This window comes from Triturus cristatus, chromosome 12, assembly GCF_964204655.1.
Source record: "Triturus cristatus chromosome 12, aTriCri1.1, whole genome shotgun sequence".
In the NCBI taxonomy this organism is placed as follows: domain Eukaryota; kingdom Metazoa; phylum Chordata; class Amphibia; order Caudata; family Salamandridae; genus Triturus; species Triturus cristatus.
Genome location: NC_140595.1, coordinates 522,832,188 through 522,855,231, shown reverse-complemented (window position 1 = coordinate 522,855,231; position 23,044 = coordinate 522,832,188). Strand labels below are relative to the sequence as shown.

The window sequence follows — 23,044 nt, the reverse complement described above, 5'->3', positions numbered from 1 at the left end:
CAAAAGAAAATCCTACTTATTTTCTGTCCATAGAATGTCAGCAAAATTATTAAAAAGGTCACTTTTTTGGAAGGATCATAATGGGTCCTCGTGCGAACAATTACTTCTGGTACTCTTTGGACACATTGATAAGCAAATATGGGTGATTTTAATATCACCAGGCTTTATACTACTGCTGACTTCCTGCTTTCCAACTCTCTGCTAACACTTTTAGGGCCTGTAGTTTTCACTAGCGCTAACTTTACCTGTTAATGTAATAATGGAATACAAATTCTAACCAAACAACAATAAATACATGAATAACATATACAGTGACTTTCAATCTGAACAAATTGTGTATTATTCTGACCCCACATGGTAAAGGACAGACACGGGTACGTGGGCCAAATACAAAATATTGGTTAGAAGAATTCAACATCAGAGATGAACATTTTTTCTCTTGTCGTGTAGTTTATATTTTAACCCCAGTTTTAACAAAAACAGAGCCCAAAACCTATTACATTAAGAATTTTCTAGCATCTAAAAACACTTTTCATGAACAGTTTTGAGAGTTTACAAAAACCGCGATTCTCAACGTCCTAATGTTGAGGGGCTAACCATAGTCATTTACTGCAAGGAAACTGCCAACTTGTGAGCATATTTTTGGAATACAGTGCCAATGCTGCAGATTGTTTAGGTAATGATACAGCCATCGCCCCATGGGCGTCCAGGGATTTGGTTTTCAGTAAAGGCCCAATTCATTGAACGTTTCCAGCACCCACAAAAAGGCAAAATAACATCAATGCATATTCTCTACAATGGGGGAACCATGAGGAGATACATCATGGGTTTTTTGAATGATAGAAATGGTCGATATTATTGAAATAGACTACTGTGCTCCTCTGCCATTCACAATGTAGACGGTTCTTTATCCTTTAATCCTGCAGGCCGCCAAGCAGTTCAACTTTTCAACAGAAGGTCGCATGACTGCAGCAGTTACATTATGTGCCCAGAGTGTATTTTTATGTGCCTTAAACCAACTGATTTCTACATATACATGTTCTTTCTGCATGTTACACTCGCCACCCGTGGGCCTATCTCGCTTTAGTAAATGAAGGGCGGGTATTTGCAGAGATAGTAAATGTGGTATAACACATAACACCAAAGTTTGTGCTCGTAAAGTACACCTTTGGCCTGTTGTGTTTTGTGAATATGAAATGTACGTAGTAACGGAGCAAGGATGATATAAAGGCTGTAACAAAGGGACTATTGCTTTCCACTTCAGCATGGTTTATGTACAGATGTTAGAAAGGCGACAAAGGGCTTGGAATGCAGACGTGTACTTGATTTGATATAGGTGTCATCGGTTTCACATGATGCAAGTGTTTAAGCTGGACACCCTAGTACTGCACGACTTCATGGAATCAAGAGTTCGAGAGAACATTTTTACGAATGTCCAAAACCGGTCCAATGCTAGCTAGTCTTTTTAGTCCCCAGGCCTTTGGTGCCTCGGTGACAGGTACCAAGATGCTGTAGAAATGATTAGCTCAATGCACTGCTCCATGTACAGCAAAATTTAGAGTTGGTTTCTAAAAGCAAGCAGTCAACTTTAGGAATTCCTATCCCAGTTATTCTTAACTTTAGCGCCTCTACGCCAGGCTTAATCATGGCTAACACTTCAAAGTGGCCCACACCCAACTACAGTGCTGGTTACCCCTTGGTTTCAAACTTCTAAGTTACCCCAGCCTTAATTCTAGTCAGCATGTCTACGTAGCCCGCAGATACAGTTTTGAGCCGCATGTACTCCAGCTCCCATCGAAGTGATTAATAGCACAGCAGCAATGCCAACCCCTCTCAATGACTGAAATCAGACACCAGGAAACATTACATAAAGCGTGGCATAAGGCCATTTTAGGTTAGCCACTTTGGCCCCATGTCTGAGATGCAGTTGCTGATGTGTGCTAACCAGTGCTGTTGAAGTACTAACTAACCTATGAATGTAATCATGTTTGGGATGCCCTTTTGAAGCAACCTCAGTAGCAATGGGTTTAGTAACATGTTCACAAGGAATAAAAATAGACAATCGAGATTGCATTTTCAAAATGTAAAATTGAGACATATTGGAGAAGGAAAACTGACATATACAAATATAGGAATATGGTGACTAAAACAAAGGAATACAATTCTGAAGAACTAGGAGAGGTGTTTGAGAAGACAAACTGGGCCAGGAATGCAGTGTGATAAGAAAAATGGAGCAAACGTAAATAATCAACATTTTGAGGATCTTTGTGAGACGTATTCCTGAAGCAAGCTACACAGAAATGATTAGAGGAGAATCTAACAGTATGCTAATTAAGCATGTTGTAAATCCCAGCATTCAAATCATTTGGGAGAAATACAAATAAGCATATCTAAGGACAACACATCAGTGACCCATTGACCTTCGACAGAATAGGTAGGTGATACGTTAGCCCCACACGGATACTTACATTCCAAGCCCCGCCTGGAGGGCTCTGGCCCAGGACCAGATGTGGAACTGCCCGTTCCGGCTCATGCCACCAGGTCAGCATGGACTCCGCGCTGCTCCCCATATCAGTGTCCGGCCTCAACAGGGTGTCAAAAAGAAGAGCAACCGGGCTGGAAGATCGCCCCTCCAGGCCTTCCGAGAGATACTGCAGATCCTGGAAAACAAACACGAGTCACCGTAAGAAGCCGAGCCTACGAGATTCAGTGCATCGATGCAAATTGACATTTTGAATAGGTGGGCCAGAAGGGAAGTATGAGAACCAGAAGCTGAGCAGACACCTGTGCGGTATCCGTGCACAGAGTGGAAACGTATACAGCATAAGATACTTACTATGCACTGCCACGCTATGTAGGACAGCAAAAACTGAATGTGCCCCAAGAGTCTAGTATAGAATCACATTTATAAAGTATCAGACGTTTCCTCATGGTCCCCTTGTACAGGAGACTGTTTTTAACAGCTTGTTCTTCGTGCCACTATGCATGATCTTATGTCCTGAATTTTGCAGTTTAATTTATGTAATATCAGATCAAATGGGGATTCGAACATATGGATGAAAAAGTATGTAAATAAACTGAACCTCGGGAGATTTTTTTGGTTCATTTTATCTGGTTGGAATATTTTTGTAGAAACGGTCTTGAGGATGGTAGATTACATGCGATATTGCATAGTGTAAAGGATGTGAATTCATTGGCAACTGGTAACGTAGGAGTGGCTGAAAAAAGGATTTGGCGTTCAGCAGTTTACCTAGAACTTTGCCTAAGGAGGCCTTACTGGATGGACACTGTTATAGGTTCATTTCAAAACAGCCTCAATTAACCAGCCCCCCACGCCGCCACCCCCTTACAGGATATACTTATAAAGCCCATGTACCATCAGATGAAATTGGTGTAAGAAGTAAGTGATGCCAGAGTCTAAAGTGAAACAGCACACAACAATGTCTCAACAGGTAGTCTGTACAAAGTAAACCAATTATGTAGCAACAACGGAAAAAATTAGAGAAAACATCACAAGGTTGACTATGGCTGTCTGTATCCAATAATAAACAGACAGCAATTCTGTAATTTCTTTAGGCAAGTGTAATCACCATAAAGTGCACACATAGTGCTCATGAAAGTGAGGCACTTGACAAAGTGAAAGCAATCTAAAGTGAAGTCCCACTAAGCCTGTCTGAATAGCTCACGCAAAAAACAAAAACCTGAACAAACTTGAACAGACTTTAGAAACTAAAACAGCAGAAACTGGACTGGACCCTAGCAAAGAATTAGTGGAAGCTCTAATAGATCACGTGACAGCTTTAAGTTCCCAATGACCCAGAGTTATATAATTGGGACAGTTCAGGTAACTCTAAGGCACAACAAGTAGTCTCATAAACCGTTCCAACTGCTCAAAAACAACTTAAAAAGCTTCTGAACTGTATAAAAAAAAGAGCAGTAAACCCGTCTCTTTTAAAGTCTGGTCAGCTGAACAGATACCAGCACGGAGTTTTGTTTCACAAGGAACTATAAATATAGGCGTCTTGTTCGCTCAAGTTAACTGCTGCTGTGTCTGGCATCTCACACTATTCCTAGAGCTTTCTTGCCAACATCAAATGTAAATTTTATCGGAAAATGTACACATTGGCGGGTGGTCCAACAGAGTCTTGTAAATAACAGGGGACTGTGGAAGATTGAAGTTGTAGGTGAATATTTTTTGTGGCTATTTGACAGCAATAAGTGCACAATTATCTCCCTTTTCAGGGGGCAACTTGTCCAGAAAGTTGCACCTTGTTCTCAACATGGCTTGAGCTGCCACCTGATGATCTGCACTTCCTCATATATTGAGCTTTGCACAGTCAGCGCGGGAGCAGATTGCATTAGCCTCAGCTGGTCTGCCTACTTCAACAGAAGGAGATTTTTGTCAAGTCATTCTTACATAAAAGTAACTTTGCCTCGTCATTCTGTCGCCCAAACTTTATATGTGAACTATTGCAAGCTAGCAGAGCCAGTTTTTAAGAATGCTGCCAGATGGAACACTGATCGTAAATGTCCTCCTTTACCGCAAATGAACCATCCACATTTTTATAATTCCTGAATACACCAGAAGGTTAATTTTAGTCACCTTTCCACACCTCAAGGCACGCACATACGGGCACCGTCCCAAACCCTGCATTCATTATGTGTCATTTAAAGGATGAATAATGAAGTATTTACTAGAGTACGTGTTTGTAGCTAGGTTGTTTAAATTAACTAGGTTTCTAGGGAGGCTGTACCTTAGAATGGAGTTAATGGGGGGGGGGGGGGGCATCTAATAATTCCATTTTGCAAAAAGGCACACTGGCCATGAACCTCACCCTGTAAAAAGCACACCTTGGACCTGCTGAAGGAACATGATGAACTTGGAGGTGGATGGGTGCCCACCACTGCTAGAATTTACACTTCTAAGTCTGCAGGGCTTGTGGTTGTGGTTCTGTACACGGTCAGTAATTGTTACTCGTTTGGGGTTTCTTTTTATGGGTGATGTGATGTTAACAAACATTTTAGAAAGTCTAGATGGATAAACACAACTTTAACAAAACTCGGGTTATGTATATTTTAGACAGAAGGATTATTACTGTAGCCCACTGAAGGGTTATATGCCATGTGGGTAAATAAATATGGTCAGAAGCGTAAACAAGCATCTCAAAGTGTTTGGGCGGCAGTGCTAGTGATGTGCGAATAGGCCTTTCAGTACTTTAAGTATAAATTTGGAAATAGAACCAATCATGTGTATAGGAGCAATGCACATATATACTACTAGTAGTTTTTTTTTTTTTTTTTTAATTTATAGAAATAAAGAGGACCAATGTTTCCCTTTGTCTTTCGACGCAATCCCAATGGTGATTTGGTGTAATTAAAAAGATATTGTATGACACTGAATTCAATTTATTGTTTATAATTTCAAGGGCAGGGACAAAAAATAAAAAACCTTTAAATATCCGACTGATGTGACCACACATAATCAACACTTCATGTTGAGGAGGCAGAGTGTGGATTTTGCTCTCTTTAGGAGAAACTCGCATTTGACCTCATTTTAGAGTTTACATCCTTTCTTTTTCAGGTGATACTTTTTCCTGTAATGGGGAAGTTTCCTGGCAGTAGGGTCAAACTCCTTTTCATTACTTTTGCTAGCACCTTTTAAAGTCTCATGAATTCCGTAGTTAATCCAAGATTTTTTTTAAAGTTATTTTATTCGTGTTTCCCCTGAAACCTCCTCCCTTCCCATTACCCTTGAATCTGCATCACCTGACCTCGTATTCATTACTAAAAATGATTACATTACTCCTAACGTTTAATACTTACTCCACTTTTCCCTATTTTTTTTTTGTTTAAATCTGTTTATTTACTTTTAGATTTAAATATTCATGAAAGGCAACATGTTTTGAGAGCCATCTATACATTGAATCACCTACGGATAGTCGAAACATACTACTGTTACATGAAGTTTAAGCATTTCAAGTATACATATGGTGACGGCTGTTCAGGAGCAGGTTTGACTCTAGTGCTGAGTTTATTTCACAAATGATAGAGGTTACAGTTCAATAATAGCATGGTTCCATCAGTCCGCTGAATAGAGTCCTTTCAGCATGGACTTCTGAACAGATGTTATGTATATAAAACAATCAAAACCAACAACCACAACGTTGACCGGTGTTAACGTGAATATCCCTGCCTCCCATTCCCCCGTTCACCACATTTCGTCAACCTGACCACTTTTCCCTATTTTTTTTATAATTTTGTATTTGAGCCTATTGACTGAAAATAACAAAGGTCACACCCTCAGATGAATCATATACAAGGAACAATAACAGATCTAAAACACAAACTCCTGCTATTGTTGGGTGAGAATGCAAGGGCATCCTTGGTTTATGAGGCTTAATACTTGGGATGAAAGAAAATACATTCTACAAACAGCCGTGAGACTTCTGGATCACAATCTGATGTGAGAGGAAATCAAAGGTCCAAAGCTTGAGGGCATGTGTCTATCAAGTCTTTCAACTTATGGCCTTGAAAGAATGGCTAAAGCTACCGCTTGGCTGGGAACTGTGAAACATGAGGGACAGAACCACTGTTTCCATTAAAGAGATTCCTTCTCAGTCTTAGGTTTCAGTGGTCAATGACAAATTAAAGGAACAGTTTGGCACTGGGAATAATCACTCACTGAATTTTCAAAATTTTAATAAATGTTCAAAGTTGTCACCTCGACCCACGAGGAACTGAAGGATTTCACTACCACCTACCTTAAGGACATATGATTGCACTGAACTTTTTGACCACACTCTTAAGAATTGACATTGTGGAAACTTACAGAAGTGCATAGAGGAGGAGATGTGGCCTAGCGGTTAGAGCTTTCTTTTATGGAACTGGTAGGCCAGGCTTGAATCTTGGCCTCAGCTCACCCTTCTGGGCAAGTTACTTAATCTCCCTGTGCCTAAAAGTGTTTAGCGTAGTCGGGTTCTCTTGTAAAGCACTCTAGTGGCCCTCGGCCAAGTTTGTGTAAATGTCAATAGCCTCCTGCCCGCTCCTGTTTTAAGTTCTAGATAGGCTATGGCTGATATAACTGGTTTAAAAAAAAAAAATTTTTTAAAAATTTAAAAAAGGGTCCGATGTCCTGGGTACATCCACAGAAATGCCAATGTGGTGTAGCAACAACAGTTACAACTGCTATGGACCAAAAAAGAAGTGTCACAACGGATTCTAGAGCGCTCTTTAAACATATTTTTGTGGAACATGATGGCACTGCAGGTTGGGTGTAGCTTGGTGCAACCCATGTGTAGCTGCCTGCAACTGTGTGCACCGGTGAGCTTCATCCAAACACCAGTTTCCAGGAAAGTTTGTTTTAAACACATGCAGAGCGGCAAGTCCCTTGGATCAAAGGGCTTGTGATGCAGCATCATGTGACAGCAAAGGAATGTGACATCATTCCCGCTGCCACTATTGTCTAGGTGCGATGACCTCTCTGCAGCAGAATGCCATTGCGTCATGCTGTCTGCATGAATGCTGGTGAACATTAACCTCGGTTCTATTCCGGCTCATGGGTACTGAATAGCCTGCTGGGAGGTTTGCCAAGTCCTGCTGTGAGTCATCGTGTTACTAGCTACTTACCAGAGAACCGCAGCTCACCCTCAATGTCCAGTCTAACCAATGAACAATGCAATCATTTTACCATAGTTAAGTGCACGATTCTGGATCACTGTTCTAACCAACTTTGAACAATGCCCTAACTTTTTTTTAAACTCTAGCATAAAAACTGAGCTAAAGTGACACAAAATTACTATATGCGTGCTCTATTCCTGGCTGTTTTCCCATCATCCCAATACTGTTTTCCTGCATATGTGTCAGATTAAAGCATTAATAATCCACATTTGCATAGCGCGAACAATTACCCGTAAGGGTCTCTAGGCGCTGGGGGCCGTCGGGAAGATTAAGCAAGCTTTTGCCCAGAGTCACATGGTGCTGGGCTTATCTGCCACCTGCACCGGGGATCGAACTGTGATCCCCAGATTCAGGAGCCAGTCACCCTGGCCGTGGCACTACACCTCTTCCCTAAGACACCATAAGCTTTTGTCATACCAATCCTTCTATACAAGCCTTCACTAAACCAACAATCCAGAGGGAACTGCAGTGGTACTCAAGAGTGTACTCTACCGTCTCAAGGCACTGTTTAAGATGCTTGCAAGCAGCTCTACGGTTTGCGCCAGAATCTGAATTGCAAAATTGATCTCACACCTAGAACAGGGAGACAATCGCACAACACAACCTCAGTATCCACCATGCCAAGGGGCACAACTTGGTACGATGAGGAAACACTGGAGATGGTGCATACCACACACACCCATGGTTTCTCATATTCCTAGGCGAGATACTCTCACATTAAGACTATGGAATTCCAAATGAGCCCGTATGTGGCTTTGCTTACAATCTACAACTACCCAAATGAGGCCTAGAGTGGTAGAGCCACAGAGCAAAGGTGGGTCAAGTGTGGGAGGCATCTCTGGTCTTATGACCATGGAACCTCAAAATAAAGTTCCCTCCCCAGTAAGACTGCCACCAACACCCAGGCCTAGGCACACTCAACCCCACATGTAAATGAGATTGTGTTCATGGACAGAAACATAATTTGAGGAGAGCGGCAGAGGAAGAAGTTCTGCTTAATCTCTATCACCCTTCTTTCCACCCACCTGGTCTGTAATGGGGCACTCCGGAGCCTCCTCCAGTTTCCGCTGCAAGATGGGGTTCGAGTGAGTGGCCTCCTCTTTGATGTAGGGTGTGTAGCCAGACAGAAGGTAGGAAAGGCAAATTCCTGAGGGCCCATTTCCTGCAACACAAAGTAGAGAGATTAGCTGGTGTTCCATCCACTCCTAAACATCTGTCTAAACCCTGGGTATCCCATTTAGATCCAGGAGGGTCGGGACTTCTCAGAACTCCAGGGCAGTTGCAAAAAATAAATTACATACAACAAATCTCGGCGTGTGTTACATCATCACTGGTTATCCTGAAAATCCGGCATGGATTCTGCCCTTCAGGACCGACGTTGGAGACCCCCGTTCTAACTAGTCAAGTGGATAGCAATTGGTTGTTTAATGTACAAATCCCTTTTAGTAAACAAATGCCTCTTCACGGAATTTACTTTTACTACGGCAGCAAACAAGCATCTATCATTTAAGATTTCACTAACAATGAAATACTAAAGGCTGGCGCCCAGGGACTTTTATAGTTCACAAAAAATATGGGCAACATACATGTATATATTCATTGAATATCGATTCAAGTAGGGGCAAGTGACACTGCACTGTACAAAAAAAATGTGAAGTTGGAGGACAGTGACAGTGGATAATAGCAACAATATTTTGAATGCTCAGAGCAAGGAAGTGATGACACCAATATATATATATATATATATATATATATATATATATATATATATATATATATATATATATATATATATTTATATTAAAAAATCTAGCCCCACAGTGCTCTGCTGCCATCTGCTGTTCGTCTTTAGGGCTGTATAGGATGTGTCACTGATTAATGCACTGATTCTAGCCATCCAGGAGGTAGTCTCTCGAGAGGAATCTAGCAGTGTCTGGTGTCAGTTGACCAACTTTTGTTTGAAGGCAGGAATTCGAGAAGTCTGGCAGATATGTCTCAGATCACAGGAGCCTACAGTCTGCACGCTTCTGCTGGGCTTCAGCGCATTTCTACATATACCTCTTTTAGTCTCAAAAACAATTCATTTTAAGATACAAAGCAATCAAAATACTGTGGCTTGCAAAAATAACACTTAAGACACCCACCGTGGTACGCAACAGTAGAAACAGTCATTTGAACATAAACACTTGCCTCCATTTACAAAGCAAAACCTTAGAAAACCATTACGCTTTGATGCAGCGAGTGTTTGAAATCATCTTTTAGACGAAAAATAACTTTTCATAAATGTGTGTCCAACATTTACAGACTGTCGTGAATCCTGTTCAGGAGCGGTCGGTGTGGCAGAAATACTTCGAGGTGACTGAGCTAGGACTGCATCCTCACGCACATCTCGTTCAGGGGCGTGGGGCAGGGCCCCCACCCGTCAGGGCGTCCTCTTTCACTCCAACGCCTATGAGTATCTGTGAGATGGGAGTGGGAGTCTCAGGGGCCACTAAACATTCTGCAGGGAGGCCGCGCCATTTTGCGCTATGGCACTGTCCCCCTTCCATACTGGTGTCCTAACTCCATGTATGACATTGTTCTGCATTCTGTCCATCAATAGTTCTTTTTAGGTCTCGCCTGACCCAGCGCATGCGCTGGTCTGGCGAGACTTATTGAGAGGGCTCCAAAAAGTGCTACCAGGCCAGCCTAGAACTACAGTGCATGTGCGCGGGCGCGCGCGCCGCGCTTGACCGCGAAAACTTTCACTTTAGCGGCCGCACGGCCGCTTTGATGTTTGATCGCGTTCACGGCCGCTTGTTTTAAGGGTGCAGGTCAAACGCGTCTCTTCGACATAAATGAGCACCCACGTCAGCGCCCCGCCCAATTCTTTTGTCATTCGCGTGTGCACCTTGAAAGCATGGTACATGCCCTGTGAGACTGAGAACATGCCTCGCTGGTCAGGGGAACATAGTTCGCACTTGAACGAGTGTTTACAACCACGTCTGACAACGAAGCTGCCAGTACACAGCAGCACCTCCGTGGCTAGCCCCGGGCGCAGTGGGCGCCACAGGTCAGAGACAAGGCATGAGCAAAGTGGGAAATTGCCCCGAGTCCCCACCTTCGAGTGGGCTCACTGGAAAGTGCACTTTGTATTAATCACACATGTCTATATTTCCCCGTCTCAACCTTTGATGTATTCAATATTGTTTGGCACCATGTGGCCTAAATTAGCATAAGAATTGTAGTAAAATGCAAATCTGTTCCGGACAGAGACCCCTAAAGTATTACCTGCCTTAGGCCCCCAGAATCCTAAAGTGACACTAGGGTGGGTTTATGAAATGTAGCCGCTCCCCCTGAGGTCTCTATCTCGGCAGAAGAGGGCGGCCGCGTCTGTGATATGAAGGCGTGTGCACGAGGTGCAGCTCTTTCGAAGTCTACACTGTCACACTGTCAGCGCCTTCATCAGTGCCCCATGTACGTCCTCGAGACTGAAACGTGTTTATATTGCTACAGCTCCCCCGCCTCCCCAAGCCACGCCCGCACAGCTTTGACGTAAGGCAGTATGGTGAGGAATGCTCAGACTTATTTCTTGCACTGAGGGCGCCGGCCGCGCTGAAAACAAGTTTTACTACGGGAAATCAAGGCACGTTTACCAGTAATAAAGCTATTGTGTGCCTCCCTCCATTGAAGGCCAGAGAACCGGACATTGGTTCAGAGTTAGGCATACAAAGCCCTGGACTGAGTGACCCCTACCCCCACGTTGACCTACGTGCTCATATAACTGTACGCTTGCACCCCGAGCTACGCTAATAGATGTAAAATACAACACCTGCATGTTTAGGGCTCTAGTCACATTTTACAGACAGTAGGTGACACCCCTAGCTATGGCAAAACTATCATTTCACTCGACACCACTAATTTTGTATTCCTGAAAAAATATCTGCTAAGGCAAGCTTATCAGCACCCAGTGTTTTAAGACTGGTTTATCATCCCCGGTCACCTTATGCTCTTACATTTCTATTATTGGTACTTGCTAACCCCTTATGTGGTTATGTTTGATACTCCACGTCTGCTTCTGGCAGTTTGCACCCCAAATTCTTTGCATAACATCTTAAACCAATCACACAGCTGTGGACTTAGGCTCCAACATATCCACAGTATGTGGGACAAACGTGGTTTGACGCCCCTAAATTGAAAATGGCAGTCGATGATTTCCTAAATTCTTCTTTTGGGAGACGAATACATGTTAAACACAGAAACGTATTTCTGGTGGTAGTTTGTTAAGGGACATTTTGTTAAAGTTAATTAGCGAGGAGGGATAATGCAACATAGACATCCAAATTGTACTAATATTCCTTTTATTCGACGCTCGCAAATCAAAAGTTTAAAGGCACCACCAAGCTTTTGCCTAGGTACAGCTGTTCATGACGTGTACGTCTCTATCTCAAACTCATGGGTTATACCTGTGTTCTTTATTGTTAAAACAAATTGCATTAGTATCCCATGTAGCTGCTTGCCCGTCTCCTCTTTGCAAGATTTCATTCATAGCAAAGATTTCAATCGGCCAGCTTTGCTTATTCAACACATTATGAAACAATGCATTAGAAACTGGGCCTTCAACTCCAGTGATTGACACACAAAACTAAATTCCAGATCAATCTGGGATTGTTTCGAGGAGCAAGGCTGATAGAAGTAAACCTCTAAACTCATAACATTGTACTAGACTTAACCATTTGAGTTTTGCCAATAGGAGACTCCTTATGCATTTGCCATAGGTTAAGACAGGCATCAATTTTGCTATTGTTACTGTAAGTATCGGCTTAGCACGTGTGTGTGAATTTTTTTAGGGGGTAGATTACTGTTGCTGTCTTGCTTTTAAGTTTTAGGGAATGCCTTTTCGGTCTTGTTATCTCCTCTAGCCAAACACCTAGGCTATTGTAAAATGAGCAGCTCTCCATCCAGCATACTATTTTCCAGCCTTAATCCATCTACGTCCAAAAATCAAAACTATTGTTTTTGCTATATCAACCGCCAGATTGTTTTGCTGGGTATAGCAGTACAACTCTAACAGACTCTGCAATTCCACTGCAGTATGTGTTCTAAAATGGTTGTATCATTGATCTACTGAAGGACCTTCGGTGTCAAGAACTCAGTAGAAACTGAAACATCTAGCCTTTTTAAGTACCAGCTCCAGGTCTTAAGTTGATAGGCAACACTTTAAAGGGGCCAGCACATCCCCTGCTTTTCCGCCCAATTTGTGAATATCTTTTCAGAAATGCCCTGATTCAAGTACAGTTTAACTTGGCCTTGTGTTTTCACATCTAGGGCCTGAAGAGCATGTATCAGCAGTTTGTATATACCCCATCCAGCAAGATTGTTTTCCACAAATCAATTGATGCAGCAACCATGGAAGAGCTCCAGCTGGACATATATGGAGGAATACGTCATAACAGAGAGGACCAAAGGGTTATCAAAGATGCCACTGTCCAGGGGACAGCCTTTCTGATATCTTACTTATGATATTTCTTCAACTAAAGGTACCATCGGGCTATTGTATTTATTTAGGTCTTACCTACAGACATATTATTGTATGGAATACCATGCTTACAGTGAGCTTTGGGTCAGCCAGTTCGTTATCATTTGGTTGGCTTTCTTATCAATCTAATTTGCTTGATTTCTATTGGATTGACATCTTGTTTTTATCCCTCCAATGGAGCACAACCTCTTGACCATTCTTTTAAAAGGATAACTTGTATCCTACCACTGCTCACATTCAGGGGACTATTTTTGGGTCTCGCCTACGCAGCGCACATGCGCTGTGTAGGAGGACCTTTAGCCGTCCTTCAGCTGTTTTTCGAAGCACATACTCGTGCTTGTGGCAGCATACACCATACGGGAGTGCGCAGCGGCGCGCCACAAGCGCGAGTATGTGCTTTGAAAAACAGCACAGCGCACGCACGCAGCACTCCCGGGCGCTCGCTCTCTCTCTTTTTGATTCTTCTTTCTTTTTCACACCTGGTTTTCTCCACTCTTTTTTCTCATGCTCTTTTCTTTCATTTAATTTCTATTTACATCTCTGTAGAGCAGAGAAATTGGCGTAATATCAATGTTGAAATCCAATAATTATCAAAATGGATTGTTTTGCTGTGTCTGACTTACTTTGCACGTTCCAGAGGCTGGGTCTGACTTGTGTTTTTATTTTAAGAACTGTCTAGGACGTTTAGAAAACACATGTACGTGTTTTGATTGTGAACAGATGCTCCTATACATACACGAATACAATAAATATTTGTTTGCCAGTATTGTATTTTCCCATGTACTTTTATTATAACATTTATTTCACTGGTTATATATGTGGGCACAGAGAGTCAAAGCAGCAATTGTGTGCCTTCATGACTAGTCGTTTGACTCGAGTGTTGCAGTTGCATGTGATTTACGTCTGGGTCCTATGTCCTGTTGGGATTGCATTTCTGGTACAGTAAATATATGCATACCATTAAACGATTTTGCCAAACTTTGCATTTTGTTTCTGAATTCGAATTCATATTATGCCCGAGCCAAGTATAGTCTGCCCTTGCTGTAAATGTTTTCTCGTTTTACTTCCACCACTCCAGTTCCGAAAAGGGTCATATTTAAAGCCCGCAGTGATAAGCATAAATGACATGTTTCTAGTTTGACGTTACCGAATGAATAACACTTTAAGTGGAATGCCTTCCTGGCTGGTCTAATAATCTTGAAGGGCCCTGTCTTAAATCGAAGATGCACTACTTCAAGGAGCTTGGATTATAGAACCATCTTTTCGAGATGGCTGTGTAATTTTTGTCGGTGCTGTTACAATGTTATGGGCATTAGCGGTTAATATGTCTCATTATGATTGCACTTTATAGCACTTTATTTCTCCTCTCTCTTTCAGTAATGTCAAATGTGCCGACATTTAAATGACAATTAATTCAGCTTCTGTACAGGTGTGATAAACACTTAATTGCCATATTAATGAACTCATGAGTGGCCTCAAGTTTTTATCCCCATGGACCTTGAAAAACGTGGTGTGATATTTATCTGATCCAGTACATTCAGATTTTATTTGGTATGACACCTCGCACCCTCTCTGGACCACTCGTAATTATGTCCCAAGAATTGCTCCAGAATGAAAGTATTACTGTAGAGATTTCAGAGAGAACTCGTTTACGTGGCTTTTTTTGGGTCTGTAACACGTAACACGAGTGGCATGTGCCTTTCTAAATGTGGAATAGGTCATTCTTAGTGTACCTGGAGGGTCCATCTTATCACACACATACAGTGCCAATGTGTTCATACTTTGTCTCAGCACAAGATGGACCCGCAGTGTAGAAAGGTCCCTTTAAGACGGGACTTTTGGGATTACAGAAGCAGGGGATGACAAAGGACGCAGCTCAAGAAGCACATTTTATCCTACCCATGAGAGGCAGATTTAAAAGCAACTGATCTTGGTGTAGTAATAAATGTGCTTACAAAATATATATGTAGTAATATATGTTCGTAGTAATATATATGTGTTGTAACATATGTGTTTAGTGTATATGTGTACTATGCATGTGTAGAATATGCACGGGCCCATGGACTGTTTCGTCTTTATTCAATGCTTCACTTTTAGCAGAAATACAGCATCCATTGCTTATGTCAGTGTGTAAGAATGTCTTCCCTCAGGTCATATCCACAGGGCCTCAGTGGCCCATCACAAGTGAAGCTCAAAAGACAGGCATTGGCATAGCTAATAGGTCTCGCCTTTGGGACCTTATAAGTGTTTAGCCATGCAACAGTTGATGTTGTTGCACTAAGGATATTGTGCTGCATAACTAAATACTTATAAGGCCCCAAAGGCGAGACCTATTGGCTATGCCAATGCTTGTTGCATTTGTCACCCCGAGTGGGAAGGGTATGCTCAGACGTGAGTCCCATGCTCTCCATGCCACTGGAATCAAGCTATCCTGGCTGAAGAGGGGTGAAACCCCGAAACCAGTCCTAGGATGCTTGTTTCCAGTCCAGGGAGGACCTGGCCTGGCAGATCGGGCTGGACTGTTCCCATTGGGCAAAGGGTCGAGACTGATTTGCATATGGCTGGGTCCAAACAGGAATGGCATGGTGAGCAAAAAAACGATGGATTTAGGCCCAGATCTCTGTACTGGGGTGAATGTATGACATTGTTCTGCATTCTGTCCATCAATAGTTCTTTTTGCAATAACTCCATCTCTAGTCACAATTAAGTGTGACTTCCGGATACACAAGATGACTGGAGACCCCCAGGGGTTCAGTGTACAAAGTTCTTAATCAATACTGTTGAAGGATGGGTGACAGAATTATATGTTGGGAATCAAAGCAAAATGTGGATTTCGGCTTTTGATAACAGAATTTCAGTAAAATGTAACAACAAAGCAATCAACAGCAGACCAAGGTCAAGCACTTAAGTTCAATTATTTGTGCAAATTTAGAGTGAGTGCAACATCTTCCAGCATCTGCTGTTGAAAGATGCTATTTAAACACTGGAGTTCATAGAAGAAGAGAGGGAAGGTGCACTTCATCAATAGTTGTAGTAACCAGACATTTGTAATTCAAAAGTCTTTTTTTCGTTTTCTTTATTATTCGAAGTTGATTGACATGGAAACGGCACACAGCCAACGCGTTTCGTTCCCTTGTGCCTTGGGAACTTCGTCAGGGCTGTAATAATCATAAAACCACCCATGAATACGCAATAATAACACGAACACATATATAACACAAAATACATATTACATGGGAAGACATAGTATGTGCAAAAAAAGAGAAACCAAACATGTACATAACGATGAATATGTCACAAACAATCAAAAGAATCACCATTTTGACAAAAACAAAAAAATAACCACAAATACAATATGTTAATGACCCAAAATCAAAAACAAACGACATAAAATGAGCTAAAAGCACAAACAAAATGAGACAAAATTTGATTAACGTACAAATATAAATATGTATATAAAAAAGTGCAACAATAGGTACAGACACAGTCATATTCCTTTTGACGATCAAAAACTGGCATTACAGCCAACACATATGCTATCTTAAAAGAAGGGGGCAAAGACATCTCCTTTTTGAGAAATTAGAAAGCATGATAAGAGAAAAATGAGGGAGAAGCAACATAGAGAAACAGAAGATGGATGAAGGAAAAAGGATCTTATTTATATGGAGAGTGAAAATATCAGTCAATGCAAGTAGCCAAAAACCGAAAACAAGGGGGAGGGAGAAGGGGCAAGGGGGGGGTGCGGGGGGGGGTGGGGAAAGGGAAAAAGGGGAGCTGCTCACCAATATGATTTCAAGAGATATTTGCGGTAAGAACCCCTCAATCCATGTGATGTGGATCCTTATGTTTCCAAAGGATTCTTACGTGCAACCAAAGCCCGCAAATGAAACCTGTGAACATGAAGCATAAGGAAGCTGCTGTCCAGTAGTGTAACATGAAGTTAGCCAGAAGCACCGATATCACCGAACTGAAATGGGGGACAATGGGCACACTCACTGCCAGACTGGTAGAATGAAAAAAGGACTTCATTCAAAACCAACGATCAGTTTTTATAGCCAATGAAGCCATCATGGGACTTGAAAGGCAGGATTTTTTGGGCCTCGCAACAAGGTTGGGGTATAATGACGGACATGCTTATCCGGATAATCATGCTTATCCGGAAAATCATGCTTATCCGGAAAATCATGGCCGGAAAATCATGGCCGAAGAATGTGGTCAGGCATCTTTACTACATTCCGCTTTACAGGCATAATTAGGTACCCTGCTGCAAAGAGCAATTTTCAGGCTCATGGTCTAAAGTTAAGTGATTCTGACCTGAAGGGGCGGCCTCTGTCAGTCCCAGGACGGGCGGACAGGTGGGGCCTCATCTGCAGCTCAGCAAAGGTCACCAGACAGGAGAAAGGCCTCTAATTTGCATGGTCGCCTCCGACCCACGTGATCTGCCGAGTTCGAATCCAGGCAAAGGGTCGAAACAGCCTTCCACGTTTCCGAGGTTGGTAAATCGAATACCATTGAATCGAGCAACAGTAACAGCGCACAGAAAGTGCCGGTCTCATATGAAGCGCTATATATGAAACAAGTAGTTCCTAAAAGACGGCAGGTGAAATAGACATGTGGACAGGTTAGGGCTGTCTGTAAAAGGTACACGCCAGCGTTAGAGCAGGTGTTTGGGACCAGGTCGTAAACTCTGGTTTGCATAGGGAGGCAGTGGGGCGCTCTCCGGGCGGCACAGACACATTCTCTCCTTTTGATGTCGTTTTTTGCAGCCATTCAGTCCTTGAAAAAGTTTACGCTTCCAACCAGATACTGACACAGCTGGCACGGGATCGCGGACACCAAAGTACCCGCTGTTACGTAAACTGGCCTCTTGGCCTATTTTATTGCTATTTCTGTAAATCACATGTTAGCGAGAAGCGAAGCCGTGATTCACGCACAGCCTGCGGAGGTGTTTCCTGTGAAATATTAAACACGCTGGAAAACCTCCACCAGAAAACTTTCCAAACACACACATCACCGCCAAGAATGCCGCGACTGTTTAAAAACAAACAGCATTGGCGCCTGAGTTGCTGTGATGGGCAATGGCTAATCCGTATTTAAATTATAACACAGGATGGCGGGAAACGGAGGAAGTAAGCTGTGGAAGAGGAGTCACGTGGCGAGATGGCAAGCACGCTGTACAGTGCATACCACGCGACAGGGACAGGAGTTAAAAGCTGCCTGGGCAACATTTAAATACCGGCCCTTTAATGGCAAGGAGGGTAGGAAAGAGAAGTTTCCTCTCCAACAGTGTTTGGTATGTACCCCCCCTCCCGGAAGTAAAATAAACAAGCATTGGCATAGCCAATAGGTCTCGCCTTTGGGACCTTATAAGTGTTTAGCCATGCAACAGTTGCAAAACTAAATACTTATAAGGTCCCAAAAGCGAGACCTATTGGCTATGCAAAGCGGCCGTGGGGCCGCGAAAGTAAAAGTAATCCGCGGTAAAGCGCGGCGCGCGCGCCCGTGCACATGCACTGTAGCTCTAGGCTGGCCTGGTAGCACTTTTTGGAGCCCTCTCAATAAGTCTCGCCAGACCAGCGCATGCGCTGGGTCAGGCGAGACCTAAAAATGGGCTATATGATTCATGCCATTTCACAAGCGGGGATTGTCACAGTAACCAATTGCAAATTATGCATGTACTATGCCTATAAGAGAATTGTGTGATGCTCCCCCCAGGCTGCTTTTTATGGCGGGTTGGCCTGTGGAATCAACACACCATTCAGTCCTAAAAGAAACACACAAGCCCTTAGAAGGCACTTTTTTCCGTTGTGCACAATTTGGCCTATCCACCGCCCACAATAAAAATGTCAATAAACTAGTTGCACACAGCTGACGCTCTTAGTCGGTTTCACTTACTCTTTTGTAAGATTAGAACTAGTTTTGTATATAGCTAGAGCTTGAAATGGAAAAATACAAGTGTACCAGAGTACCTGCTTGCTTTGAGAAGTGCCGGTACTCTTCAATGAAAAGTATTAAGTCTCTCCTAAGAAGTGCAAGTACTCTCCATCTCAAAATAAAAAAGTGCTGGTGCTCAGTACCGGACATACCGGCCCATTTAAAGCACGGTATATAGCGCTTCACGTCACACTTCTGCCATTTCTAAGAGCTGTAAATAAGATGACCAGGCGTCATGGAATTGCCAAAACAATTCCACTTTTTCCCTGTTGAACCCAGCAAATTTCAGGAGGATCTATGGAACAGACAGGGAAGTAAGTTTTAATGTGTTTCAGTGCAAAAGCGATGAACGACGGAGCCCGAAACTTTTCAGACACTCACCCCAAGTCACAGATCTGGGTTGAATCCATCTTCATTCTTTAGTTCACTTTGCTACCCCAGTTCAGACATGGCCATATGCAAATCAGTCTTGACCCTGTGCCTCATGGGAACAGTCAAGCCCGAACTGCCAAGCCATGTCATTCCTGTTTGCTTTGTTCGTGGGTCCCTTGCTCAATTTGCCACGGAATTCAAGCTAGTCTGGCTGATGAGGAGTGTTACCCCGAAACCAGTCCCAGGATGCTTGTTTCCGGTCCAGGGAAGACCTGGCTTGGCAATTCAGGTTGGACTGCTCCCAAGAGGCACAGGGTCAAGACTGATTTGCATATGGCTGGCTCTGAATATTGGGGTGGCGAAGTGAGCTAAAGATGATGATGAATTCAACCCAGATCTGTGACTGGGGGGGGGGGGGGGGGGGCGGGACGAGTGCCTGAAAAGTTTCAGCACCCCGTCCATCAACTCTTTGTGTTTGCTTTCAATGCAAAACACAGCAATAAGCAATTTAGTTAACAGACAATAACCTGTGTGAAAGTGGTTGTTAATTTCCCAGTAGCACATCATGGTCTGTGTCTTCTTTTGGTGAGCGCGGTCTACTAAGTTAATCTATGCCCTTCAGTTGATTCCAATTTGTACTCCTCCTTCCATGTTTGCGAGATGTCCTGGTTTGTGGTTGTCAAAATCTTGTTAATGTAGCTGTAAATATCAAGTATTACCATTACCCAATTTAATATTAGAAGATTTATGAACCTCAAAAGTGTAAAAGGCCGAGTCAGCTTTGTCTGAATTCAAACTGCTGATCACCAATGTCAGCGACAAACACTCAACGTAACAAGCCGTTGTGCTGGTCGGTGACCCAGTGTTTGCTCTATAGTTGAGGTTATCACCGGTCTGCTGATCCTAAGAGCGATATGGAGGCTGTCCCTCCAGGTTATAATTGGTTAACTCTAGTCTTTAAACCTGTACATTGCTCTTTGCAACAAGGTAGCTCATTATACCTGTAAAGCGGAATGTAGTTAAGACCTGGGTCTGATAACATTCTTCAGTAACGTTTTTCCGGATAAGGATCTCACTTGTACTCTCAATCTAGTTAAGACGCCAAAAGAAGTCGATGTCGAAATCCCGCCTGTCAGGTCCCACGATAGTAACAACTTGTTCTCACAAATGTAAATTTTTGAACATTAAGTGCGGGATAGATATTGACTCGTCACTGTGAGAGCAAGGGCATATTATGGTTTTCTTCAAACATGTACAACAGAGCTAAAGTGAAAATGGATAGACTTATGCTAACCGCTGGATGCTGTTCAGTCTGCCTTTCTGGTGCTGGCCTCTAACTCACTGCTCCTTTACATGGTGGGATACGTTATTATCACCTTTATAAACTGCATCTACTATTGAAGGAGTATCTTCCATTTTCTTAATCTTTTATCATTATTTTTGTTTAGTGTCACAATATCCCCTACTGTTGTTTGAGGTTGTTGCTTATGAAATTAAGCGGATGTTGGCAATTATTTACGATACAGAGGTTTACCACAAGTATTATCTTTTTGTAAAGTTTCTACAGAGGAAAGGTTGGTGTGACATTTGTAAAAATAACTTCAGGTCACTTTTCAGAAAAAGTCTTACCTATTATAACGACAGGAAGTGGCTTGTATTCACTAAACCCCAGGTACTCGTGGACAGACGAACACATGCTGATTCCAGATGAGTGGTCAGCCTATGTACAGTTCTGCAAAGACAAAATGACACAATCACATAATGTTTAGTCTGAGAATGTATTCAGTGCAACAAGTGAATACTACAATAAGTGTTCTATCAAACCAACAATACAATGACACAGCTTTAACACACTTCGTTCCTTAATTTAGAGGCCAACCAATATATTTATTGGAGGCACTTCACTTGCATACTTTTCCACGAAGATAACTATACAGCAAAGGGGTCACACCCGTAACAGTTTGAGAGTACCTACAAATAGTTTTTATCTATGATGTTTTTACTTTAAGATTGACAGATTGTCCCACCTGTGAGCTAAAAGACATTGAAAGGATATAGACCTCCCAACCGTAAAACAAAATAGCTTTTTGGGAGCTACACGCTCCAATACTTACACTTCTCTTTTTCACCAACAGCCCTGAGAAAGCCCTGGCCCTACTCGCCAAACGGGGCGAAACGTGTCGGCTGTTCTCTTTCTTTTACAACGATCATTATGAAAAAACGATGAGTGAAATGGACTCAAGGAAGTGATAATTAAAAATAAAAAGAACCACTTTCACTCCAACCTATTTGTACTGTGCTACATTCAAAAAAGGAATTAGCCTATTGACGGACGCATTTGGAAAGGAGGAACATATGCTCCCAACCCTCTCCTCACTTGTTCTTTTGAGGCTGAAAAGGTCCAGAGCCTTGAGCAAAACCCCTCTAAAATTCAAGGGATTCATATCCAGACTCAGGATCTCTGGACCGTTTTTCTCTTATCCCAACCTTCATTTTGTGAGCCTGCAGGGAGAGGGGGTCAGGGTATAAAGGCTTGGGCTTGGGACCCCCTGCACTTCCTAAAAAACACACCTGAGCCTCACCCACAACAACAAATACATCAACTGGAGCCGCCTCCCATACCCTTGGAAGGGATTAAAAGGAGCCCAGCTCTGCAGAGCGTTCACGCCTGATCTAGGCATGGGTTTCCAGCTCCTCGTGTGTTCATGGATGGTCAGTGGGTTGCCATGCGATGAGTGCCGTAATCATGGGTAACACAGCTGCGTCATGAGAGCGGGCAGGCCGGACAGTATTTTCAATGGTAGCCAGTGATGATACTGTATAAATCAGCATTCCTAAAGTTTCTTAAATCTTTGGGTCAGAGTTACAATGAGGACAAAGGGATTAGCAGAAGACTGGCATGTTCACTTGTTGGTTCCCAATCAATTCGAAATCATGAGCAAATTAGTCATGTTTAAAATGGAAGTAGTAGAGTAACATTATTATTGAGCTTACACTTAAGAAACAGGAGGCTTTCATGCATTGAAATTCATGGATATGGACCTATTATTGATATTAAAAAGCAAACATTCAGCAAGGGTTACCTAAAAGCCACATTTATTGTACTTTTTATGTGCCAAACTGGCCTCACTACATCAAGGAAGATAAACTATATTTAACTTATATATAAAAGGATACAATATTCACAAATAATTAATCAGAAGAGTAACAAGCATTTACAATGCAACGGTCTCGGCATTGTTAAAGTTAGAGCTATTGGCATTGCTCATGACATTATTTTTGTTTATGTTTGTAAAACATTTAAAGAAACGGCATTCTTATTTACAATGTCAATAGCTTAATCACTCTCAAATTAGTATGGACACTCCCTTGAACTAAAAATGTGCAGAACTGCCCAGAACAAGTAACCTCTAATTCAGGCGCGGTGCATAGGTGGGATAATACGTGCAGCACGGTTAGTTTCTAGAAGACCACTTCATCAGACGCCAATGCTAGTAAACCAAATGTGGCTCACCTAGCCTCGAAGGTGCAGCGAAGCCGCAA

At 42.5% G+C, this 23,044-nt stretch overlaps 1 protein-coding gene across 2 annotated transcripts in view; it reads right to left on the bottom strand.

Moving 5' to 3' along the window:
• The window catches only part of OSGIN1 (oxidative stress induced growth inhibitor 1), a 62,859-nt gene that overhangs the window by 22,512 nt on the left and 17,303 nt on the right, over positions 1–23,044 (bottom strand). The window contains exons 2-5 of one of the 2 annotated variants that reach the window (XM_085639469.1): positions 21,131–21,233; positions 16,978–17,085; positions 8,703–8,839; positions 2,469–2,660 (exon numbers count right to left, since the gene is read on the bottom strand). In XM_085639469.1, coding sequence (XP_085495595.1) covers positions 2,469–2,570 — 102 coding nt within the window. In that variant the 5' untranslated portion in view covers positions 2,571–2,660; positions 8,703–8,839; positions 16,978–17,085; positions 21,131–21,233. The remainder of the gene's footprint in view (positions 1–2,468; positions 2,661–8,702; positions 8,840–16,977; positions 17,086–21,130; positions 21,234–23,044) is intronic. The other variant, XM_085639468.1, reaches the window with a different exon arrangement.